Genomic DNA, 26,736 nt, shown 5'->3' with positions numbered 1-26,736 from the left:
CGTCGAGGTGCACCCCTAAGCCCATGCCGAGGAGTCCATCGGCAGAACCTTCTGATGCGGGGATACGAAGTGGTGGCCCACCAACGAAACGAGCGTGTCCAGGAGGGAGGCACCACAATGTGCTGGGAAGCGGGATCCCGATCCTGCCATCACTGAGATGCTCGGGTCCAGCGGGGAACACGAAGATGAAACCAGACGAACAGCGGGACATCACCGTGGAGACCCCTGATCCAAAAAGGATCAGCAACAGCTCAGCCGAGGCCGAAGACCGCTGAGACACCAGCTGACTCAAGCGCCGACAGGCAGCCTGCCGAGGCAGAGGCAGAAAAGACCGGAGGCGGACCGAGGGGCCACCTTCCGGCATAAACAAACAAGGGCCTCCCCCTGAGGCCGAGACAAGAAGGAGCGCAGACAAACTGGGTCCAGGTCCGCCCCGACGGACTCCCGAGACCGGGGTGGGCAGAGTCTGACCCACTCCCGTACTAGAAACTAGTGCAGGTCACGAAGGGCCAGGACTAGACGCAGAAGGGAGGATGGGAATGCCCAACCGACAGAAGAGAGGCAATACTCCCGGTGCGTAGACACAGAGACACCCCTCCCGAAGGGAGGGGAGGAATCCCCAGAAGGGGAGCAACCCAGAGGCTATGCGAGAATAGTCAAAAGGACGGCCAGGAGTCGCCGAAGCCGGCGGCTGAACCCTAACCCGGCGCCGCTGCAGCTATTGCGGCTGCTGCGAAGGAGGCCGAGATAACACAAGAAAGGTATCCAGAGGGCCCCTCCGGAGAAGGAGACCAACCCACCAAGGCAGACGGGATTTAGCTGGAGGCGTCCCGAGGGGCGAAGGACCGGTCGCGGTCTGAGAGGCGGTTAGTGGCCACCGCAAGAGAGGCCTGAAGAAGCGCAGAACTCACGCAAGTAAAAGCGGCGAGACGACCCTGGAGGTTCGGATCCTCAGCCACACCCTGTGCCAAGCGAGATGACGCATGGCGGGAGCAATAGAGCCGGAGCAGGGAGAGAGTCTCCTCCAGGAAACCAAACTCCGCACTACAAGATTCCGTCATGGCTGCCCGGAATGAACCGAAGAGAAAGCGGGGAAGCCTCTCAAACCGGAGCTGGAGACGCCGAGGCGCAAACCCGCAGTCGACGCCGAGGCCCAATACCTCAGCCGCTGCCGAGGTAAAACGGCCCAAGTGACGTCAAGGCACAAAGCTTCCGTCGACGGCACGAAGCCTCGGCAACGACGAGGCACCGAGCTCCAGCCGACGATGAGGCCCTCAGCCTCAGTCGACGTCGAGGCACAAGCCTCAGGCGACGTCAAAGCACCAGCGTCAAATGACGCGGAGCACACGGCCGCAGCCGACGTTGAAGGTACAAAGACACACAGCCTCAGTCGACATCGAGACCCCAAGCCCCAGTCGACAGTGAGTCAGAAAATCAAAGCACAAAGCCTTAGACGACGTCGAGGCACCCAGCCGCATACTACGTCGAGGCACAAGGCCTCAGGCGGTGGTGAGGCACCAAGCCGCAGTCGACGTCGAGGCACAAAGCCTCAGTCGAGGCACCAGGCCCCAGTCGACGTCGAGGCACCAAGCCCCCAGTCGACGTCGAGGCACGAAACCTTCGTCGACGTCGAGGTACGAAGCCTCCGTTGAGGCACGAAGCCTCAGTCGACGTTGAGGCACGAAACCTCCGTCGACGTCGAGGCACGAAACCTCCGTCGACGTCGAGGCACGAAACCTCCGTCGACGTCGAGGCACGAAACCTCCGTCGACGTACGAAGCCTCCGTCGAGGTCGAGGCACGAAGCCTCCGTCGAGGCACGAAGCCTCCGTCGAGGCACGAAGCCTCCGTCGAGGCACGAAACCTTCGTCGACGTCGAGGTATGAAGCCTCCGTTGAGGCACGAAGCCTCCGTCGACGTCGAGGCACGAAACCCCCGTCGACGTCGAGGCACGAAACCTCCGTCGACGTCGAGGCACGAAGCCTCCGTCGACGTCGAGGCACGAAGCCTCCGTCGACGTCGAGGCACGAAGCCTCCGTCGGGGCACGAAGCCTCCGTCGGGGCACGAAGCCTCCGTCGGGGCACCAAGCCTCCGTCGGGGCACGAAGCCTCCGTCGGGGCACCAAGCCTCCGTCGAGGCACCAAGCCTCCGTCGAGGCACCAAGCCTCCGTCGAGGCACGCAGCCTCCGTCGAGGCACGCAGCCTCCGTCGACGCACGAAGCCTCAGTCGACGTCGAGGCACGAAACCCCCGTCGACGTCGAGGCACGAAACCTCCGTCGACGTCGAGGCACGAAGCCTCCGTCGAGGCACCAAGCCTCCGTCGAGGCACGCAGCCTCCGTCGACGCACGAAGCCTCAGTCGACGTCGAGGCACGAAACCCCCGTCGACGTCGAGGCACACAGCCTCCGTCGAGGCACGAAGCCTCCGTCGAGGCACCAAACCTCCGTCGAGGCACCAAGCCTCCGTCGAGGCACCAAGCCTCAGTCGACGTCGAGGCACACAGCCTCCGTCGAGGCACGAAGCCTCCGTCGAGGCACCAAACCTCCGTCGAGGCACCAAGCCTCAGTCGACGGCGAGGCACGAAGCCTCCGTCGAGGCACGAAGCCTCCGTCGAGGCACGAAGCCTCCGTCGAGGCACGAAACCCCCGTCGACGTCGAGGCACACAGCCCCCGTCGAGGCACGAAGCCTCCGTCGAGGCACCAAACCTCCGTCGAGGCACCAAGCCTCCGTCGAGGCACCAAGCCTCAGTCGACGTCGAGGCACGAAGCCTCCGTCGAGGCACGAAGCCTCAGTCGATGTCGAGGGACGAAGCTCCAGTCGACGTCGAGGCACGAAGCTCCAGTCGACGTCGAGGCACATCGAGTTTCAGAAGTCGGCACCGTACCAATGAAACTGGTAATAAAGGTGCAGCAGTGCACTCCATAAGGGCAACCTCGATATGAGTATTCCCATGAAAGGAGGCACGCTTTGAAGGTCTCGTAGAGGCGGGCACGATCGCACTCGATGCCTGGAATGCCTGAGACTCAGCCGGTGGCGTTACCGAGGTAACGCACCTAGAAGAAAGAAAGAAAGAAAAACTTACCGGGGATCGAAGCTGCACAGTCCGATTCCAACGAAGGAAAGAGGGTCCCGGCCATTCTGCTCACACGAGGTGAGCCCAGAGAGAGGCCAGGGAAGAAGAAAATACAGCTGCAGGCAAATGAGGCCTAGCCGCATGGCTGAGGCCCAAGAAGGGCCTGCCCGAGGAAAAACACAATAAAAAGTCCTCTTTTTTTTTTTTTTTTTTTTTGAAACAAAGAAATACACGATCAATTAACAAACGCACAGCGACTCCCTAACAAAATAAAGAAGCCGCGGTGCCAGAAAGGCACTTAGAAGAACGCAGAGAAGAGAGACAAGGTCTTTCTGGCTCAGCGGAAAACTAAGAACTGAGGACCATGAGGAGGGTATGCGCCCTCTAGTGGATCAGGAAGGCACACACATGCGTGGTGCAGTGTGCAAACTTGAAACTTCAATCAAGTTTGCTTGAAAAGCTGTCCGCGCTGGGGCTCCGTGGATGACGTCACCCACATGTGAGAATATGCTGCCTGCTTGTCCTGGGATAATGTTTCTTATAACCCAAAAAGACTGTTTTAAGTAGCCCTGATTGAATCATGATTAGCTAAAAGGTGTTAATGTCTGATTAAGAGGGTGCTTAGGACAATGGGTCCAGGTGCACAGATAACTAAAGTTAATCAGAAACTATTGTCAGAGGCATACTGGAAATTACATTTGACCATAGCCTATTCTTCGGCTGTCTAGCACAAGTTTACTAAGGAGGGGGAGATTTAACTTCTATTGAAGCTCAATAGTTTTCTATATTCAGAATAAGATTCCAAGCTATAAAAGCCTCCTCTCTGCAACACACAAAAATCTATCTCTTGGTTCTTGGCACTCCGGTCCTCTTTTGTTTCTCTTGAGCTCTCTCTTTCTCTGTCTATCCTTCTCTTTATCTATGGAACACGAAGCTTGGACCATCACCCCATCCCCCTTTTCTCTTTCTCTGCCTTTCCCTGGAACTTCAGGCTTCTTTGTCTCTCTTTTCCTCTGAACTCTGTAAGGCAGGGAAACTGCGTTGCTCTCTCATTAATTGTAATGCTTAATTGTAATGCTTATAAATATTGCTTTTCTGTAAGCCTATTTCTATAATATATTCTTTATGCAATCACCTCTGGCTGTGCCTTTTTGATTCTACTTCCTGGTGAATGTTCAGTGAGGGAACTGAACCTGGGACCTGGCGTTTGTAAGGGCGCCTCTCAAGTGACCCCACCAACCATACATTGTGGGGGCCACTAACAAACCTTACAGTCTGGTGATTTCATGAGTCTCTGGTTGCACTTCCTTCTGAATGTGCATCCAATATGTCTTTCTGCCTCCTGCACACTTCATCTCCTCTTGACCTCATTCCCTTCCCCAATCAACATCTCTTTCTGTTCCTCCATGAATCCAACGTTTATTCCTCTCTCCTCCACCCCTATTACCAACATTTTTCCCTCTCATCCCCCGGATCATGTGCAGCATTTTTCACCACTGCCCACCAGCCCCATGCCCATTTCTCCTTTGATCACCCCTCTCCACTATGCCACATCTCTCCCTCCATCATTATGTCCAACATTTCTCTACGTTGAATCCCCTTCAAATCTGGCCCTCTGTTTCCTCTCCTCCACCATATCCAACATTTCTCCCTCTTATCCTTCTCTCCCCATGCATAATAATAATAATAATAGTTTATATATCGCAGTACCGTGAAGTTCTATGCGGTTTACAAAAGACTTAAAGAGGTACAAGTTGATTGAATTTAAAAGAGGTTAAGGAAAGAAAGTGGTAATAGGACAAAAGAACAGTTAAGGAGAAAAAGATGAATGGGTCAGTTGTCTAGATACTTTAGGAACAAATAAGTTTTTAGGCACTTTCTGAATTCCTTGTAAGTAGTGGGAGAGAGTAATTGTTCTAGATCTTTACCCCATAATGCTGCCTGATGTGAGAGAAGGTGTTCATGGTGTTCTTTTAGTTTACATCCTTTAACTGGGGGGGGAACGAAGTTCGAATACGAGCTTCTCTTGTGTTTGTTGGCTGAGAAGGAGAAAAGGTCAGTTATGTATTTAGGGGCTAGTCCGTATAGTACTTTAAAGCAGAAGCAGGAGAACTTAAAACTTTACGCGTGCTTCCATTGGTAGCCAGTGCAACTGCTGGTAGTAAGGTGTCACGTGATCAAATTTCTTCAGCCTGAAGATTAGTCTGACCGCTGCATTTTGCTTTAGTTGTAAACGTCGCATCTCTACCTCTCTCTCTCTATACCTAATTTTCCTCTTTCTTCCTTTCCCCATGTGCACTATCTCTTTCCCTCTCACTCACACAAACATACCCAACAATTCTATGTTCCAAGTTAGTGCCCCCTCCCTTCCTTGTCTGTGTTGAGTTTGTGCTCCCCTCCATGCCTTCATCGCAAAATCGTGCCCCTGTCATGTCCCAACGCAGTCCTCCCCCCCTTTTCTCCCTTTGTCCAAGAAAGATCATGTCCCCTTACTTGTTCGAGCCACACTCGCTCCTTCTGCCTTCAGTGGCACTTGTTGCAAGCAGCTGTTCACACATTGCACGTGGATAACCCACAAGCCTTCCCTCTGATGTCAGCTCTGCAAGACACTGTGGAACCTCTTACGGGTGACTAACAGCCTGCACTCGACCCCTGATTAACATAAGGTGAGACCACCTCAGGGACAGCCCTGAGCTCCAGAGAAAACTATTCAGGCTGGCTAACAGGTACCCAGTAGGATCGGCCTGTCAGCTAAAGTCTGAAGTCTGTGATTTTTCAAGCAGGCAGAGCTTCAAAATCGCTCCAAACACTGAATTACCAAAAAGGGGACGAAATTACATCGAATTAAAATAATAAAATGGGAAGAGCAGAACAAACACGCCTGTAGGCATGCATGCAGAAGAATGAACTGAAGGTGGAGCTAGGGTAATGCTAAGAGTGACTTATCTGAGGAACGGAGTTCTCCGAGAGGTGTGTAAGGAGAGATATTGAGGGGCAGCAGAATGAGCACATTTGTAGGTCAGCAATAAGATCTTGAACTGTATGCGATGGCAGATAGGGAGCCAGTGAAGTAACTTAAGGAGAAGGGTGACATGAGCGTAGCGAGGTTGGTAGAAGATGAGTTGAACAGCAGAGTTTTGCACAGATTGCAAGGGGGAGAGGCGACACTGAGGGATACTAGTAAGTAGTAGATTGCAGTAATCTAAGCATGAGGTTACGAGAGCTTGAACAAGGGTCCAGGCAGGGCAGGATTAATTTGTCGAGGGCCCCTAGGCACACAAGTACATTGGGCCCCCTGCCCCGCCCCACCCCACCATGCGCCCAGGCGGAAACAGGAAGCTGCGTTAGAGGGAAGCTTTGGACAAGCAACACCGCTTGCACAATTACAGTTCTTGTTGCCTTTCTTACCCACATTGCTTGCTTGACTTACTTTCCGTTGATTGGGGGGGGGGGCAGATTGTCGATTGAGGTGGGGCCCACGTTGCCAATCGATGCTGGAGGGGCCCATCACCGTTTGGAAAAAACAATGTCGATGCCCTCCTTCATCGGGCCCCCCTGACCATTTCAAGCCCTAGGCACGTGCCTACTTGGCCTATTGGTTAATTCTGCCCTGGGTCCAGGTAGTGTGGTCAAAGAGGAAGGGGTGAATTTTGGTGATACTGAAGTTCCAGACTTCATTCATTTCATCTAGCTGGAATAAATTACCTGAGTTTGTCCATCAAGCCCCTTCCCTTTCCTTGTTTAAAAGCAGCTGAAAACACACCTTTTTGATATAGCTTTCAATGCTTAATTGCTTAATTGGCCCAGGTTGTATAAGGACCCTCCCATAGGAGAGGCCTTATACAATTTCATTCAATCAGTGCCTCAGGCCCCTTCCCAGATGCATCGGGAAGGGGCCTAAGGCTCTGATTGGTCCGGATGCCTAAAGCCCCTCCTATGGGGCATTCAGGTCAATCAGAGCCTTAGGCCCTTTCCCGATGCATCTGAGGAGAGGCCAGAGGCTCTGATTTGCCCACGTTGTTTAAGGCCTCCCATGGGAGAGGCCTTATAACAACCTGGGCCAATCAGAGCCTCAGGCCCCTCCCCGATGCATTCCAAGGTGCAACGGGGAGAGGAAGGCCCATTATAGATGACACAGGAAGCTAGGAGGAGTGGGTCCACGTCCCTCCAGCTCATCAACTTTGAGGTTGGGAAGGGGGTGGCAGAAGGATTTACTTGCCAGCGAGGGAGAATGGGCATCTCTTTCTGCGGGGGGGGGGGGGGGGGGGGGTCGGGTCAGGTAAGGGGGAGGGGGAAGGGAAGGCAGAGAGGGGTTTACTTGCCAGCGGGGGAGAGTGGGCATCTCTCCCTCTGTGGGGGGGTGTCAGGTCAGGTAAGAGGGAGAGAGAGACAGACGGAGGAGATGGCAGCAGAGGGGGGTTTACTTGCCAGCAGGGGAGAGTGGGCATCTCTCTCTGCCAGAGGGGGGGGGGATCAGGGAAGGGGGAAGTGAAGGGGTATGACAGAGGGGTTTACTTGCCAGCGGGGGAGAATGGACATCTCTCCCTTTGTGTGTGTGTGTGGGGGGGGAGTCGGATCAGGTAAGACGGAGGGGGAGACAGACGGAGGAGATGGCAGTGGAGGGGATTTACTTGCCAGTGGGGGAGAGTGGACATCTCTCCTGCTGCAGGGAGAGGGTCAGGTCATGGATTTTAGTGTAGTGGTAGAATGTGGGCATCTCTCCAGCTGCTTGGGAGGGGGGGTTTGGGTCAGTCGTGGCGAGGATTTTAGTGCAGCGGGAGAGTGTGAGCATCTCTCCTGCTGCCGGGGGGGGGGGGAGAGGAGGGGGTTCAGGTCAGTTGTGGTGGGGATAGTAACATAGTAGATGATGGTAGATAAAGACCCGAATGGTCAGGGCAGGAATAATTTGTTGAGGGCCCCTAGGCACACAAGTCCATTGGGTCCCCTGCCCCATCCCCTGTCCCACCGAATCCCGCTTCCTATCCCACCCAACCCCACCCTTTTCTTTTCTTCTATCTCCCCCTCCTCCTCCATTATCTGGCATTTTCTCTCCTTCCTTTCTCTCCCCTCCCTCTTTACCCCTGGTCTGGCATCTATCTCCTTCCCTTGCTTCCCCCTCCATGGTCTGGTATCTGTTTTCCTTCCCCTCCCTCCCATGGTCTTGGCATATCTCTTCTCCTCTCCCTTTTCTGGTCTTGCTTCTCCTTTCTTCCCTCACTCTCCTTAATTGGGTGCATCAGCATTTCTCTCTTCCCCCCTCCCCCGACTGCCTGGTAAGGTCAGCTTTCCTTTTACATAATTAAAACAACAAGGAGGGCTGCAACATAAACATGTTAAAAAAAAACAATATAAAACAAATACAATCTTATAGGCAAAATCCAAGTCAATTTGTGGGGATGGGGATTAAGATGTTGTAAGAAAAAAAAATCCTCTATTAATTACACCAAGGTATAGAACAAATGCATGCCTTAAAGTAGTTTGAAAAGTACATACTAGCAAGGTCTCGTCCTCATTCAGCATCAAACAGCCACTTCAGTTGATGTGGACTTCTACACCTCCCTCCCCAAGGCCAGTTGCCGGCAGTGACAAGAACCTGCTCCTCACCTGCAGGCTTTCTCCTAGCAGGAACCTCCTCGCACCAGTGCAGCCAGGGCCTAAAAGCAGAGCATTCTCTTCAGCCACCTCTTACTTTGCTCTGAGCCCAGTGGGCCTGTGCAGAGCTGGGGCCCTCAGGCAGCCGCAGAAGACTCACCACTCCAGCCAGCTGCCCTGACTCCATTCCCGTCCGCAGCCCAACATCCAGCAGCCTTCCCACAGTTTATCACTGGCCTGGCTTGGTTGATTTATTGTTTGTTTGTTTTTTTTTACCTGGCCACGCCGCTTCCTGCACCCGGCAGCAAGTCGCGCTACACGTGCCTGGGTAACGCCGCTCTGAAGTCGCGGTTACAGCAGCGAGAGAGTAGGAGGGAGGGAAGCTGACCCAAACCTTCTTCCCGATGTCATTGACGTCGGAGAGGAAGTTCTGGGCCAGCAATTGGCTGGCCCGGAACTGCCTCTCCGACATCGGAAAGAAGGTTTGTGGGCCGGCTCCTGGATCTTCCCTTAGAGGGCGGCGGCGGCCTGGGGGGGGGGGGGGGGCAGGCTTCGGCGCTGGAGGGAGGGAGGTGGGCAGACGCTGCGTCAGAGAGGAAGCTTTGGGCTCAGCACTGCTTGCAACAGAACGGTTGCTGTTGGGGGCCCGTTTCTCAGGGGGGCCCAATGCCGATCTTAGTTTCTCAGGGAGGGGCTCGATGCCGATTTTAGTTTCTCGGGGGGGGGGGCGATGCCAATTTTAGTTTCTCAGGGGGCTGTCGCTGTTTAAAAAAAAAAATGCTGAGTTGTCTTTGGAACGACCTTACTACTCCGCTGCGGAACCTGGGCTCCCTCCAATTATTCCGCAAGCAACTGAAAACTTGGCTTTTCACTAAAATGTAATTCTATCCCCCCTAACTCTTCTCTTCTATATATAAGTTCATGTAAATCTTTTTTTTCCTTCTCTTCCTATATTTTAAGTTCTTGTAAACAGTGCCGAGCTCCACAACATCCGTGGAGATGATGCAGTATATAAACTTAAGGTTTAGGTTAGTTTAGTTTAGTTCAGCGGGGCCCCCTGACAAGTTTGGGCCCTAGGCACGTGCCTCTTGTGCTTATTCATTAATCCGGCCCTGCGAATGGTCGGTCCATCTAGTGTGCCCAACCTGATACAATTTAATTTTTTTTTTTCTTCTTCTTCTGGGCAAGAATCCAAAGCTCTGTCTGGTACTATGCTTAAGTTCCAACTACTGAAGTCTCTGTCAAAGCTCACTCCATCCCATCTACACCAGGGCTGCCCAATTCTGGTCCTTGAGATCTACTGGCAGGCCAGGTTCTCAGGATATCCACATGCATGAGAGAGATCTGCAAACCAAGAAGGCAAATCTCTCTCATGCATATTCATTGTGGATATCCTGAAAACCTGGCCTGCCAGTACACCATCCCAGCCATTGATTTTAGTGCAGCAGGAGAGTATGGATATTTCTCCCGCTGCAGGGGGTGTCACTGCCGTTTCGGGAGGAGGGTAGTGTTTGCTGCCGGGAAGAGGTGTTGTGATGCAGTGGAGATAATGGGCATCTCTCCCGTTGCATCACAACACAGGGGTTTCTAGTAGTTTGTGACACTGACCAGCACCCCTGGACCCATCACTTTCTTTAGTCGCCAAAATCTGACACCGCTTTTCAAAAATGCTTCGGCATTTTTTAAGAATCCACCAGAGGGCTCATTTCAAAATGTTGTTGAAGAGACCATTTGCAGGTCAGTGTCAGAGACTGCTAGAATCCTCGCTAAAGCCAGAGATAATCCCTTTTGATAATCCGTCTTCTAAACTACGTACAGGCTAAACCGCTGGAAAACAGTTTAGCGACAGCATTAAAGTTTTGAGAATCTGGGCCTCAGTTGGTACCAAAGCAATTGAACTCCACTGAAACATAAGAAAGGAGGAGAGGCATATGTTTTGTGTGTCTGTCGAAGTTATATTATAAGCTCTTCCAAGCAGGGACTGTCTATAAATGTCAAAATGTATAGCACTAGTTATGCCTTTCAGCGCTAAATAAGTGATAAGTAGTAAGTAGAACTTCCCCGGCAACAAACATATTCTGCTCTGCAACTTACAAAACAGAACAGGTGAATGCGTATCATGGCACGGTACAGCGGCATGATAATCTTCTCTGATCTGTTCGTGATCCCCTTCTTAATCATTCCTAGCATTCTGTTCACTGCTGCCGTGCATTGCGCGGAAGGCTGCATCGACTTGTCGACCAGTACTCCCAAATCTCTTTCCTAGGGGTCTCTCCAAATACTGCACTGGACATCCTGTAGTCATGTATAAGATTTTTGTTACCGACATGCATCACCTTATATTTATCCATGTTAAACCTCATTTACCATATCCCAGCCCATTTCTCGAGTGTGTTTATGTCACGTTGCAGATCTTCGCAATCCTCCTGCATCTTCATTACTTTGAATAACTTCGTATCATCTGCAAATTTAATCACCTCAATTGTCGTACCAATTTCCAGGTCATTTATAAATATGTTGAAGAGCACAGGTCCAAGCATGAAACCCTGCGGCACTGCACTCGTGACGCTTTGCAGTCCGAATATTGTCCATTTAACCCCACTCTCTTTTTCCTATCTGCCAGCCAGTTTTTAATCCATGTATTTCACCCTCGATCCAATGCCTTGCAATTTTCAGAAGTAGTCGTTCATGCGAAACCTTGTCGAACGCCTTCTGAAAATCCAGATATACAATGTCAACCGGGTCACCCTTGTCTATCTGCCTCTTTACACCCTCGAACAAGTGCAACATTTTCGTCAAGCAAGATCTTCCTTTGCTGAAGCTGTGCTGGTTGGCCCTCATCAGATTGTGTCCGTCAAGGTGATCAATGATGCGGTCCTTTATCTGCGCCTATACCATCTTTCCCAGTACCAAGGGCAGACTCACCGGTCTGTAGTTTCCCAGATCTCCCCTCGAACCTTTCTTGAAGATCGGTGTAACATTCATCACTTTCCAGTCTTCCAGAATTCCTCCCGATTTGATTGGCTGATTGGCTATTAGTTGAAGCAGTTCAGCTATAGCCCCTTTCCTTCCTTGAATCTAATGGGTTACAGGATCCGAGGCAACATGGCTTTACAAAAGGTAAATCGTGCCAAACGAACCTGATTGAATTTTTTGATTAGGTGACCAGAGAGCTGGATCGAGGACATATGCTAGATGTAATTTACTTGGATTTCAGCAAAGCCTTTGATACAGTTCCTCATAGGAGGCTGTTGAACAAACTTGAAGGGCTGAAGTTAGGACCCAAAGTGGTGAACTGGGTCAGAAACTGGCTGTCAGACAGACGCCAGAGGTGGTGGTTAATGGAAGTCGCTCGAAGGAAGGAAAGGTGAGTAGTGGAGTCCCTCAGGGATTGATGCTGGGGCCAATCCTGTTCAATATGTTTGTGAGTGACATTGCTGAAGGGTTAGAAGGAAAAGTGTGCCTTTTTGCAGATGATACCAAGATTTGTAACAGAGTAGACACCGAAGAGGGAGTAGAAAATATGAAAAAGGATCTGCAAAAGTTAGAGGAATGGTCTAATGCCTGGCAACTAAAATTCAATGCAAAGAAATGCAGAGTAATGCATTTGGGGATTAATAATAGGAAAGAACCGTATATGCTGGGAGGAGAGAAGCTGATATGCACGGAGAGGGACCTTGGGGTGATAGTGTCCGAAGATCTAAAGGCGAAAAAACAGTGTGACAAGGCTGTGGCTGCTGCCAGAAGGATGCTGGGCGGTATAAAGAGAGGCGTAGTCAGTAGAAGGAAGAAGGTGTTGATGCCCCTGTACAGGTCATTGGTAAGGTCCCACTTGGAGTATTGTGTTCAGTTTTGGAGACCGTATCTGGCAAGGAACGTAAGAAGACTTGAGGCGGTCCAGAGGAGGGCGACGAAAATGATAGGAGGCTTGCACCAGAAGACGTATGAGGAGAGACTGGAAGCCCTGAATATGTATACCCTAGAGCAGGGGTGTCAAAGTCCCTCCTCGAGGGCCGTAATCCAGTCGGGTTTTCAGGATTTCCCCAATGAATATGCATTGAAAGCAGTGCATGCACATAGATCTCATGCATATTCATTGGGGAAATCCTGAAAACCCGACTGGATTCCGGCCCTCGAGGACCGACTTTGACACCTGTGCCCTAGAGGAAAGGAGAGACAGGGGAGATATGATTCAGACGTTCAAATACTTAAAGGGTATTAACGTAGAACAAAATCTTTTCCAGAGAAAGGAAAATGGTAAAACCAGAGGACATAATTTGAGGTTGAGGGGTGGTAGATTCAAGATCAATGTTAGGAAATTCTACTTTACGGAGAGGGTAGTGGATGCCTGGAATGCGCTCCCGAGAGAGGTGGTGGAGAGTAAAACTGTGACTGAGTTCAAAGAAGCGTGGGATGAACACAGAGGATTTAGAATCAGAAAATAATATTAAATATTGAATTAAGGCCAGTACTGGGCAGACTTGCACGGTCTGTGTCTGTATATGGCCATTTGGTGGAGGATGGGCTGGGGAGGGCTTCAATGGCTGGGAGGGTGTAGATGGGCTGGAGTAAGTCTTAACAGAGATTTCGGCAGTTGGAACCCAAGCACAGTACAGGGCAAAGCTTTGTATTCTTGCCCAGAAATAGCTAAGAAGATAAAATTAAAAAATTTAAATTGAATCAGGTTGGGTAGACTGGATGGACCATTCGGGTCTTTATCTGCCGTCATCTACTATGTTACTATGTTTCAGTTCCTTGTTTACCCTCGGATGGATGCCATCCGGTCCAGGGGATTTATCGTTTTTAAGCTTATCAATCTGCCTGTATACCTCTTCTAGCTGACCGTCAACCCCGTCTTCGTTTCCTGCATATAGCCTGTCGGCTTCCGGTATGTTGTGTATATCCTCTTCGGTAAATACAGACGCAAAAAATGTGTTCAGTTTGTCAACGATGGCTTTGTCCTCTTTTAGCACTCCCTTTATTCCATGGTCATCCAATGGCCCCACCTCTTCCTTCGCGGATCGTTTTCCCTTAATATATCGAAAGAACAACTTGATGTTTTTTGCCTCCTTGGCTATTTTTTCCTCGTAGTCTCTTTTGGCCCCTCTTTCTGCCTTATGGCACCTGCTTTGATGTTTGTGCTTTTTCCAGTTTTTGTCTGTTTTTGATCTTTTCTATTCCTTAAACGAAGTCTTCTCGTCTCTGATCGCTTCCTTCACCGTTACAGTGAGCCACGCTGGTTCCTTGTTCTTTTTCCTCTTGGATCCCTTGTTGATATACGGTATATATAGATTTTGCACCTCAGTGACTGTGTCCTTAAAAAGGGACCATGCTTGCTCTAGTGTTTTTACAGTGCTTATCCTCTTCTTAATTTTCTTCCCCACCATAAGTCTCATCCCTTTTCGGAAGTTCAGTGCCGTGGCCCTTGTTCTGGATCGATGTTTTACCCCTGTGTCCAGGTTGAAGCGGATCATACTGCTTCCCAGCGTCCCTTCTACTTCTACACCTTGCGCCGGTCCTCGTAGTCCATTTAGAATTAAGTTCAGTATTGCATTTCCTCTCGTATTTTCCTTGACAAGTTGTTCCAGGAAGCAATCGCCTACAGCATCCAGGAACTTGGTCTCCCTACTGCAGCCAGAAGTGCCTAGGTTCCAGTCTATCCTCGGATAATTGAAGTCACCCATGATAACTGCGTTGCCTCCTTTGCAGTTGCGTTTAATCTCGTCCGTCATTTCTCCATCAATTTCTTCGAACTGCCCTGGGGAGTCGGTAGTAGATGCCGATCTTCGTTTCCATTTCATTTGTTCCCGGAATTTTTACCCACAGAGACTCTACCTTATTTTTCGTTTCCGGCGTGTTCTCTCCGGTAGACTCAATTCCCTCTTTGACATATAGGGCAATATTCCCACCTTTTTGACCTACTCTGTCTCTGCAGTATAGCTTGTATCTCATTAGCACAGTGTCCCAGATGTTTTCCTTGTTCCACCATGTTTCCGTGATGCTGATGATGTCAAGGTTATCTTTTTGTGCCATAGCTTCCAATTTCCCCATCTTATTCCTTAGGCTTCTTGCGTTCGTGTACATACACTTGAGTTTGCGTCCTGTTACTTTCTTGCATTTCCTTTCCTCTTGAGTCCCTTTCTATGCATCAGGATTTCAGTCTTCCCCACTATCTTCCTGCACGGTATCCTCTGAATATACCGGTTCCCGAACCATCGACTCTTGGTCGACTGTCGGCTTTCCCCTTCGTCCTAGTTTAAAAACTTCTTAATTTCTCTCTTGATGTTGCTTGCAAGTAGCCTTGTTCTGTCTCTGCTGAGGTGGAGTCCATCCTTCCTGAATAGCTTGCTCTTCCCCCAGAACGTCGTCCAGTTGCGCACGAAGTGGAATCCTTCTTCCTCACACCAGCACCTCATCCATGCGTTGATTGCTTGCAGCTTCGTCTGCCTCTTCTCGTCGGACCTGGGTACCGGCAGGATCTCCAAGAATGCTACCCTCTGCATTCTGGTCTTCAGCTTCCCTCCTAGCATCTGGAACTGGTCCTTCAGTCCTTCCCTGCTGTAGTTCCTGTTGCTCACGTTGTTTGTCCCCACGTGGATCACCACCACCGTATCTTCCTCTTCCACGCTGTCGATACTGTACTTGCTCATCCTTCTCCTTCCCAGCAGTGCCACTGTTTGTTTTCAGGCCACCAGCAGCATGAGTGAAGTAAAGATATCACCTTTGATAGGCCAAATTATTGCCCTCTGCTACTATTTCCTGCCTATGTGGGGACCACTGAAAGCAATATATTTATTCTCTCACACTGCCAGTGGAAGAGTGAAAGAATGGTGATGCCGGGAAGGAGAAGCATGAGTAACTATCGGATCCCGCAAGGGGGTTGGAAGTCCGGCCAGGTGCATGGACCACCCAGGTCTCAGCGGGCCATTGTCTCACAGGCCTTGCATTGAAGGCTACTGGCCTAGAGGTATATATGATCACAAAACCAGGCATAAAACCTTGAAACCCTAAAGATATTTTTAAAATTCAATTATTTAATTTTAAAAATATAAATGCTATTAAATACAATTGTAATAAATAATTGCCCACTCCCAAACTTAAAGAGTTGTTATTTTTTTCACACGAGGATGCACAGTATGATTTTAGAATAATTCATATCCTCTAGGAATATTTTAATGTTGCACAAATGAAGACAAAATACTCTTCAGACTTCTACCATGAGTTGAGGTGGTTAAAACTGAACTGATACACTACGAGTATACTGTCATTTTAACTTACCCAACTAAAAATTTAAAGACTACATCCAGAAAGACAAAATTGTTCAAAAACCAAACATTAGCTTTTTAAATAATTTAGAAATAGAACATAGATTACTTGCTCTATAAGATATTTTGGGTACAGCTCCCAAGTTAAATAACTACTTTAAAAAGTGGGTACCCACACCTTACACTTTGGAGTTTAACCATACTTTGGGCACAGTAATTAATACAATTTTTAAAAATCTTTTTTCTAATTTCTTAAGAAGAACACTGCTAGAATTCTCTTACATAAAGGAATCAGACTGCCAAAATTAAGATATAATAAAACAAATGTTAACAGACTACTTTTAGGAAAAAATGTACCCTAGCTAGAGTTGCTGTTTGGCTGACTAACTTTGGATCTTCTTGATGGTTGCATAAGACAACAGACTGGGGAAGATATGAGTGATCACACACTGGGAACGCACAAAAGAGAGAAAGAAAATCCAACATGGTCTGCAGTAAACAACAGCAGTAATGAATGCAGTAACATATACAACCTTATAGCCAACCAAGGGACCCTTGGTTGGCTATAAGATTGAATATGTTACTGCATTCATTAATAAACTACACTTGCATCTTGTACATTATCTGCAGTTTGTTCGTTGTTTTCTGATCACACACTGGGGCAGTTTATATTTATTGCCAACTTAATGTACATCAAAGTGCTTTACATACAAAGACTATAGTAATAATATACATCAAAGGATGCCAAGGAGAGAACAGAAATAAACAGTAAAATATAGACAAAGGGGTATTTAGGGCTCCTTTTACTAAAGTACGCTACGTGTTTTAGCACACACTAAATATTAGCTTGTGCTAAATGCTAATGTGCCTATAGACTTATAATGGGCGCATTAACGTTTAGCGTGCGCTAAAACACGTAGCGCACCTTAGTAAAAGAGAGGGTTAGTCTAACTTACAGCTATATCTGTAATGCTTTAATCTAGGGCTCAAAAAATTTGTCAAGCTAGGGCAAAAAAGAGTTGTGGCTGGCTGCAAAAAGAGGAGAATGTATAGCAGAATGGTTAGAGGGGAAGAAAATAGGTTGGAAGAAGGCAGCAGGAGCAAAAATGTCCAAAGATGATTTTAAAAACCCCAAACTCCTATAAAGAATCTTTCCTCTGTCTTAAGAGATCTGTCATATGCCCCCTTTTTTTAAAAAAAAATAAAATAAAATATGAAGCTTCCACCCTTCTTTAAACAGTACCCTACATAATCACCCAACCAAGTATAGTTTTCTTAATGCATGTTGTCCATACACATGAACATAATTACATTATTAGCAATATTCATATCTTATCTGAGAGCAGTGTCTTCACTGGAGAAGCTTATTATGTACAGTAGAATCTCAGTTATCTGGCACCCATGAGGATTGGTGGATACCGGATAACTGCTTTTCTGGTTAATTGAAAGTGTTTTAGAAACCTTGTCTAACACAGTCTCAATTCCCTCCACCCCTCCCTCTCGCCCCGAAGCACCACCGCTGCAGTGGTCCAGAGTCACAAAGCCCACTTCCCTCCCTCAAGCCCCAAAGTGGTAGAAGCAGGCAGAGGTCCTGAGCCACAAACCCCCTTACTCCCCCTTCTCTCTCTTCCTTATCCGAAGCGTAGTGGTCAGTAGGAGGCAGCCTCAGAACAGGCTGATTGTTGTTAGCCCTGGTAGGGCCTTTCCTTTGATATATTGGAAGTGATGCGTTGTCTTTTCCCTATGTTACTTTTATTTTAAATTTTTTCTTTTATTATAAATTCTGTACAATGTACATCGCTTTTGTAATTAAAGCGGTATATCAAGCTCAAATAAACTTGAAAAGTCCTGCTGGGGCTGGCCATGAGCAGTCGGTTTTGAGGCTGCCTCCTGCTGACCACTGTGCTTCGGGTAAGGAAGAGAGAGAGAGGGAGCGAGCTAGCGAGGAAGTTCATGGCTCAGGACTGCTGCCAGATTCTGCCACTTTGGGGCTTGACGGAAGGAGGAGGGCTTTGTGGCTCAGGACCGCTGCCATGCTGGTGCTTCGGGGTGGGAGGGAGAGGGGTTTGTAGCTGCTTCAGAGCTTGGGGACTTGAGGGAGGGAGGGAGGATTTGTGGCTTAGGACGCTGCCACACTAGTGCTTTGGGTCAGGAGGAAGGTGGGGTTAATGGCACAGGACTGACGCCGTTTGCAGTCCTTTAGGGCTTGTAGGGGGGGTTGTGCTCAGGACTGCTGCCATTTTGGAGAACTTTTTTTTCCCCACTGACAATTTTTTTTATCGGTTGCGCTTGTCCCAGTTAACTGAGACTCTACTGTATAAGACAAGACAAAACTGTTCAGACAGCTTACTCAGTAAATCTATGCCAAGAAAACAGTAAAACTGAAGGATAATCCTACATTAGACCTGATTTACATTTCAGTATTTTTTTTGAGGAAGGGTTAATGTCCTAGGATAGAGGGCAGTTACTTATCAATAGATGTTATTCATAGACAGCAGGCAGATATACTCACATATGGGGGTGACGTCATCCAAGGAGCCCGGTATGGACAGTGTGAAAAGTGAACTGTCATTTTAAGTTGTAAAAAAAAAACTTTGCAACTGCCCACACTGTGCATGGGCAACTACCTTCCCGCCCGCCAAAGCTCGCGACACCTCAGTTCCACAGGCAAGCTAAGAAACCAACCAGGAGAGGTGGGAGAATTGTGATAATATCTGCTTTCTGTCTCTGGATAACACCTATTTCAGTAAGTAACTGAGCTTTATCCTAGGACAAGCAAGCAGCATATTCTCACATATGGGAATCCCTAGCTTACTACAGAGGGATGGAGGGAGAGTTGGCCTTTAAGAAAGTAAATTTTGTAAAACTGCTTGGCCAAAGCATCCATCTCGTCTGGAATATGATTCCAGACAGTAGTGAGACATGAACGTGTGAACTGAGGACCAAGTAGCTGCTTTGCAGATTTCATCAAGGGGAGTGGAAAGCAAGAATGCAACTGAAGCTGCCATTGATCTGACTTTATGTGCTGTTACATGGAAAGAAAACTGAAAGCACAATCGATTGATTCAAATGAAATTCCGTAACCACTTTTGGCATAAATTTTGGATGGGTGCGGAGAACAACTTTATTATGGTGGAACACTGTAAAAGGTGGGTCCGCTAGTAATGCTTGAAGCTCACTCACTTGAAGTGCAGAAGTGATGGAGATTAAAAATCCAACTTTCCAAGTGAGATAATTAAGATGAGCAGAAGACATTGGTTCAAATGGAAGATTCATTAATTTAGAGAGAACCACATTAAGATCCCAAACCACTGGAGATAATTTAAGAGGAGGTTTAATGTTACCTTTCATAAATCTGGAAACAAGAGGATGAATCGCAAGTGATTTATCATTGACTTGAAAATAAAAAGCACTGATAGCACTAAGGTGAACTGTGATTGAAGTGGTTTTAAGACCTGAGATGGCTAAGTGCACAAGGTATTCCAACACTAACGGTATGGAGGAGGATGAAGCATCTTGATGATGAAGATCACACCACACTGAAAACTGTCCATTTCTGTCGGTAGCACTGCTATGTAGAAGGTTTTCTGGATGCTTCTAAAATGAGCCTGACTAAATCAGAGAGATCAGCGTCTGCTGGAGTCAGGCTGAGAGATACCAAGCTGTCAAGTGCAACAACTGTAGATTGGGATGTAAAAGAGACCCTTGACTCTCAGTTAGAAGACATGGAAAGATCTGCAGGGTTATTGGATCTTTGATTTTGAGCTGAAGTAGAAACATAGAAGTAGAAAGGAGTACCACGGTTGTCTGGACCACCAAGGGGCTATGAGGATCATAGTAGCCGATTCTTGCTTGAGCTTGACCAGTGTTTTAAGAATGAGAGGAATCGGAGGGAAAGCATAAAGGAACTTGCCCTTCCAATCCAGGAGGAAGGCATCTGCCTCCAGACGCTGAGGAAAGTATTGCATGGAACAAAATTGAGGCAATTTGCGATTGCTTGGGGATGCAAAAAGGTCTATCTGAGGAGGCCCCCAAAGAGAAAATATCCGATGCAAGACTTTGGAGTAGAGTGTTCACTCGTGCGGTCGAAGATATCTGCTGAGTTTGTCGGCAAGTGTATTTTGTGTTCCTTGAACATAGATAGCTATGAGATATATGTTTTGAGCAATTGCCCAGGTCCAAATCTTCTCTGCTGCCCGGCAGCGTCTGAGAACCCATCCCTCCTTGCTTATGTAAATACATTGCGACTTAATTGTCCATACAGACCAGGAGGATGAAATTGGATATACTGTGTTGAAAAGTCTTCAGAGCATTGCGAATCGCTCTGAGTTCTAAGAGGTTTATGTGGAGCTTCTGATCTTGCGCAGACCAGTGACCTTGCGTCCGGACACCATCCAAGTGAGCTCCCAAGCATACATGGACGAGTCTGTAGTAAGGATCTTCTGATGTGGAAGAGTTTGAAACAGCAGTCCTTTGGAAAGACTTGACGAATTCATCCACCACTGAAGAGATTGACGAAGCAATGATGTGACTGTAATGTTCTATGAGAATGGATCAAAAGCTTGAGACCATTGAGACGCCAGAGACCACTGAGCTATTCTGAGATGAAGTCTCGAAAAGGGGGTAACATGAATCATAGATGCCATATGGCCCATAGACGCCATATGGCCCAATAGTCTCATCATTTGTCTGGTTGAGATGGACGGAAGATGGTATTCTTGACTGCACAAATGAATTAGGTTGTCCTTTCTTGATTGAGGTAGGAATGCCCTGAGTTAAACGGTATCAAGCAGGGCTCCGATGAACTGAAGAGTTTGAGAGGGTTGAAGTTGACTTCAAACTCTAACTGTAGAAGAAACAGGATTGTGGACTGTGTTGCTGAGAGCATTCCCTTGAGGAGAGGCGTCTTTTATGAAAGTCGTCGAGATAGGGAAAACTTTAAGTCCGCGATCCCTTAAAGCTACTGCCACTACTACAAGGCATTTGGTGAACAGTCTTGGAGAGGAGGCTAAGCCAAAGGACAGAACTTTGTTTTGAAAGTGTTGATGGGCAATTCAAAATCTCAGAAACTTTCTGTAAGTCGGATGAATTGGGACATGGGTGTAGGCTTCTTTTAGATCTAGAGAGCATAGGCAATAGTATTAATCCAATAATGGGTGTAGCATTTCTAGGGATAACATTCGAAAGTTTTCTTTGACTAGGAACTTGTTTAGGTCTCGGAGGTTGAGAATTGGACGTAGACCTCCCGTCTTCTTTGGGTTGAGAAAAATACCTGGAGTAGAACCCCTGATTTCTCTGTGAGGATGGGGGACTACCTCTAAGGCATTTAGTTGAAGTAGAGCCTCTATTTCTTCAAGAAGGGACGTCTGCTGCAGGTTGAAAGAGGACTCTCTTGGAGAATGATCGATCTGGAGGAATGGTGAGAAAATGAAGAGAGTAACCTTCCTTCATGACTTTGAGAACCCACAAGTTGGTTATCAGAGTCCAACCTCCGATTGGATGAGGGAGAGACCGAGATAAAGGAGCAGCAGCTATACTCTCGAGAAGCGCATCAAAAAGACTGAGTAGGCTTTTGAACAGCTGCCGTCTGAGCTTTTTGAAACCATTGTTGCTTCTGTTTTTTCTAGAAACAGAAGGTTTAATAGTATATAGGAATAAGAAGGTTTGGTCATCTGTCTTGAAATCAAAGGCTTAGTCTTTGTTCTGACCAAAGAATTCCAACTTATTTCATGCACAGTTAACTTTTGTGTAGCTATCTCGATAGTCACCAAAAAGCTCATTTGCTAAGCATGGAACGTTGGCTAATCGGTCCTGAAGATTAATGTCCATATCAGAAACTCTTAACCAAGCTAGACATCTCATACTCACTGACATAGACGATGCTCTAAATGACATCTCAAAAGTATCATAGCCTGACCCTGTTATATACTGTCTAGACCAGGTGTCCCCAAAGTCCCTCCTTGAGGGCCAAATCCAGTTGGGGTTTCAGGATTTCCCCAATGAATATGCATGAGATCTATGTGCATGCACTGCTTTCAATGCATATTCATTGGGGAAATCCTGAAAACCCGACTGGATTCGGCCCTCAAGGAGGGACTTTGGGGACCCCTGGTCTAGACTATGAGAGAGTTTGCACAATCTGCTGATATTGTGCAAGGTGCTGTGAAGGAATATGGTCAAAATTAGGCAGTTGTCTTACCAGTTGTTTTAATTAACAGGAAATGTAGAAATTACAATTAAGGATCCTGTTTGTTAGCATGGAACTCTGATAAAGGCGTCGTCCTAATTTGTCCATTTTACGGCCCATTTTACGGCCCTGGAGGTGCTGAGGCATAAACTTTTGCATTAGAAGATTCTTTTAAGGGTTTATTCCACCAGTAATGATCGATGTTGTAGCTGTGGCTTATCAAACCCTGGACAAGAAATGATTCTGTATAATGAATCAAGTTTTCTTGGAGCCACTATAATTGTTAAAGACGTTTCCCAATTTTTGAGAAGTGTCTCCTTTAAAACTGCGATGTAACGGTAACTTGAGAAGTTCTTTGGGAGCTTCTTCATAGTCTAAGGCCTCCAAGTACTCCACACTGTGACCACTGTCAGCTTCCAATTTGACACATAGGGCTTTGCCCAACTGTTTAATGTATCTAGTAAAAGAAAGTCTCTCTGAAGGAGATTTTGCTCTAGGAGACGTTTTTTGTTGTGACTGTTCCGAAGGAATGCCATAAGACTCAGATGCAGATAAAGTGAACAGTTTGAGTCAGAACATAAATCTGAGTTATATAGAAGGCATAGGATTTCGACGTCTCCAGTACCAATCTGATGAAGAGGAGGAAGAGGACCGATAAGTGTCCCTCTGATGTTTCAACCTATTTTCAGTATGTCACCAATCAATGACTAGCTTTCAAGCTGATCAATTGATTTCTTAGAACCTCAGAACACCACTCCGGGCTCACCCAGCCTATAGCCCTAAGCTTCACTTGCACGGTCTTCACTGGTTCCATTTATTATAAATATAAATTTTTGATTTTTTAATATTTTTAAATGTTAAATATTAAATAGTTTTTAAGGTGCAGAACTATAAATGCTTAATAACATTTTTTATCATTTTTTTTAACCATTTGTAACATATTTTGCTTATCAGTAAAGTACTTAGCTTAATGTATGTGGTCTCAAGAAGTTGGGATCATTCAAGCCGCCGACCATGTTTCGCCGGAGCTTTTTCAAGGCGAGATCCCTACAATAAAATGTTACTATTTAGAAAACCTCATAGATATATAAGACCACCAGTCCAGTAGCTCCCCATCTGAACAGCTTATGCATACCAACTTTATTTCCCGTTGGCTTCGCAGACTACCTCTGTTCTTACAAAGATGGTGGTGGCATTTAACAAAATGGTTTAAACCCCCAAACGTCATACTCAGCTGACCGCACGTCAAATGACATGTGGCAGTCGCTGATAGGGTAAAGGGAAGAAGCTGTCAAAAAACTACTTAAATATAGTATTACAGCTTTACCACATAACTTGATTTAAATTCTTATTTATATTATACTTGTAGCTTTATTGTATTAGTCAAAACCCTGCCTCAGAATCACAGAAGAGATGCCCATTCTAACTCAATTTTAAGACGCAACGGTTGTACCATTTTTAGATCATATATCTACCATTGTTCAAGATAATTTAAATGTTGTTCGACATTCATGCTTCAAAACATGAGATTGACGCGATGAGGAGTGATAGTATCTTGAAGTTGATCGTCCTGAAGAAGAGTGTTGGTACTTCAAAGTAGAGGAACAATGTTTTGAAGAGGAGCATCGGTGAGATGTGCAAGAACATAGATGTGAAGATCGATGTCTTGAGCGTCATCTAGAAGAAGAACGACAATGTCTCACAGGAGATCCCTGAGGAGTTTGATGCTCCAATGGATAGCTGACAGCAGTACCTTGAGGCCTTTTAACACTATGCTCAATCTGGGCCAGTCCCAAAGGAGTGGATGCTAGCACCGGCATGCAGTTCAATTTGAATATATTATCGAGCTCCCTCTAGAAGAACTCAAGTTTCTCCCTGAAAGAAGGCACCTCAACAGCCGGTACCATTGGTGCAGAAGATTGTCTCAATGTGGGTGACCTCGATGAGGATACATACCGTGTAGGAGAGACAACCTATGAAGCTGGGAAGCGGTGGCATCTTTGTTTGGTCTGCATCAAGGGACTCAATACTGTAGAGACCTGCGACGCTTGTTTGGAAGCGGGTGGCTTCTTAGCTGGCTTCCCCAATGCTGGAATGTCTTGTGATGTTGACGCTGATGCTGGGTTTTCGATCTCGACACCTGTGAAGATTTGGTGATATCCATGGGTGCGCCGAAGAACTGCTCCTGCTGAGCGTGACAAGTTTTAAGAGAGCAGGGCTTTAAAGTTAAACAGCGAGAACTAGTTTCACTTTTGTGTTCAGGGCATACATACTGTAGACCCCCATTTATGGGGGTCTGCAGCCAAAATAGACTGCTGACACTTACCACACTTTTTAAAACCCATCAAAAATCTCGACATAGACGGAGAAAAATACTTCAGTGATATTGAAATCAATTGTCACTGAAATGTACGAAGAAAAAAATACATGAAAGCAGGAAGGCAAACTTAGGCTGGACAGAGTCTAGCCAAATAGTACTTCTTTGCTCCACAGAAAATGAAGAACTGAGGTGCCATAAGCCTCAGCGGGCAGGAAGGCAGTCGCAAACTTTCCTAAAACTTAACGTGACAGTTCACTTTTCATACTGTCCGTACCGGGCTCTGTGGATGATGTTACCCATATGTGAGAACATGCTGCCTGCTTGTCCTAGGATAAGATATAAGTGCTACTCAGAAAACCATATCCAAGAAATGCAATTATTTGGCCAATATGGTATAATAACAGAATAATTATTTAATTTTGCATTGTGCAAATGAAGTAAAACTAGCAAATTTAGAAGTGTTAAATTTAAAGATACAGGATGCTACCTTCAACAAGCATTCATTCTAAATACTAAAATTGGAAGCAACAATTAGAATGGGAAGAGCAGTTGTCACTATGCCTTAGTGACAGTTTTAAGAAGCTACTTGCTTCCCAACTTACCATCTTCCTTTTCCTTTCTGCAATCTGCTCTTCAGATTCCATTTCTACTTCATTGCTAATAGGAGTTTTTTCTTCTATATCATCAATAAAATCTGGCTCCTGAAAGATGGAAATGACTGCTTTATAGAAGCTCTTCTACTTCTATAAACTAGGGAAATCTATTAGCTACAAAACTGCTAAAAGTCCTTTAATTTTAAGTTCAAAAGCAGCCAACCAGTTAACCAATAATTGATTGTAAATCTCATGGTCTTATTTACTGTACTTTAGAACCTAGAATACAGAAAACTGACATCTTCTCCCATTCACACCTGTGGCCAAAGAACATTTTTTTTATATAGCTCATATTTCACCTCTCTATATAACAAGTTTTAAAACTATTCCTAGATTTTCCAAATTCTAATCAGCCAACAAGGATATAATTTGAAAATAAAGAACGGCAGATTTTCAAAATCTCAACATTATCTAAACAATTTTGTACTATTTGAGGCAGTGTTGTAAACCTTTTTCTCCTCTTAATACTTTTCCAAAAGTGTTGGGAGGGGGTGAGAAATGACCAAAAAACCCACTGAAGACATGAAAGGTCAAAATTACTAAGTATTTACCCATATATACACTACAGAAGGAACCTTTTACGATACCTTGCCCTTATGCACTGTATAATTCTTGTTCTATTACACTACCTTTTAAGTATCAGTAAAGGACCCATGCTACCTAAGTTCAAAATAATACCTGGACTCTATTTCTATTGATTCTATGCTTATTTTTTTCTTTTAGTTCAAAATTTTTATTTAAGATTTTATGATACAAACAGAAATAATAATAGACATTGAGTGCAATTACAAGATAGAACATATAAAATTGTTCACAGCACTCATTTTAGCCTGTTGCTACTAATATCTTGGAGTCAAATATATAAGCAAAAAGTGAAACTAACCAAGATATACAAGGAGAGAGGGAAGAGAAGAAAAGAAAAGAGGAAGAACAAGAAGTGAATATTCAGAGTGGTCAGCTATGTAACTGTACATATTGGTCAAGAAATTCCCATGGTGACAAGGCAATGGGATTATTTGAAGATATTCTAGAACAGAGATGCCCAAAAGTTTAATCACAATCGACCAGTAGATCGTGAAGGCAATGCGAGTCGATCGCGGAGCCCATCCCGGGCTCCGTGATAGACTCACATTGCATTCACGTTCTACCTGCATTCCGATGCCGTAAACAGGATGCAGAAGCTCTGGGCCGATCAGCCTTTCACTCCCTGACGTCAATTCTGAAGTTGGAGAGGAAGTTCCAGGCCAGCCAATCGCTGCCTGGCTGGCCCGGAACTTCCTCTCTAACATCAGAATTGACATTGGGGAGAGAAATGCTGGTCGGCCCGATGCTTCTGCGTCGGGAAGCAGAAAGCACTTGGGGCGGCGGTGGCCTGTTCCCTGATGGCTGTGGCGGTGGCTTGGGGGAGGGCAGGGAGACAGAAAGAAAGAAAGGGTGGACAGTAGACAAACAGAAAGAAAGAGGGGACAGGGAGTCAGAGAGGAAGGGGGACAGGGAGAGAGAAAGAAAGAAAGGGGGTATGGAGAAATAAAGAAAGGGGGGGCAGGGAGACAGAAAGAAAGAAGGGGCAGGGAGAAAGGGGAAGGGGCAGGGAGAGAGGAAGAAAAAGTTGGGGGAGGGAATAAGGTCTGGAGGAGAGGAAGC

The 26,736-nt window shown here is 46.6% G+C and overlaps 1 protein-coding gene across 9 annotated transcripts in view; it reads right to left on the bottom strand.

Annotated features, from left to right (window-relative positions):
• Nucleotides 1-26,736, bottom strand: part of KMT2E (lysine methyltransferase 2E (inactive)) — a 451,336-nt gene that overhangs the window by 102,375 nt on the left and 322,225 nt on the right. For 8 of the 9 annotated variants that reach the window (XR_004540680.1, XM_033959237.1, XM_033959230.1 and 5 more), the window contains one exon: nucleotides 25,042-25,140. The exons of the other annotated variant lie outside the window; for it this stretch is intronic. Coding sequence is in view for 7 of the 8 variants with exons in the window: in XM_033959237.1 (XP_033815128.1) it covers nucleotides 25,042-25,140 (99 nt within the window). In the remaining variant the exon portion in view is untranslated. The remainder of the gene's footprint in view (nucleotides 1-25,041; nucleotides 25,141-26,736) is intronic. 9 annotated transcript variants of the gene reach the window in all.

The sequence above is a fragment of the Geotrypetes seraphini genome, chromosome 9 (genome assembly GCF_902459505.1).
Source record: "Geotrypetes seraphini chromosome 9, aGeoSer1.1, whole genome shotgun sequence".
Lineage (NCBI taxonomy): Eukaryota > Metazoa > Chordata > Amphibia > Gymnophiona > Dermophiidae > Geotrypetes > Geotrypetes seraphini.
The sequence above is the reverse complement of the archived record's forward strand: the minus strand, read 5'-3'. Positions and strand labels throughout refer to the sequence as shown.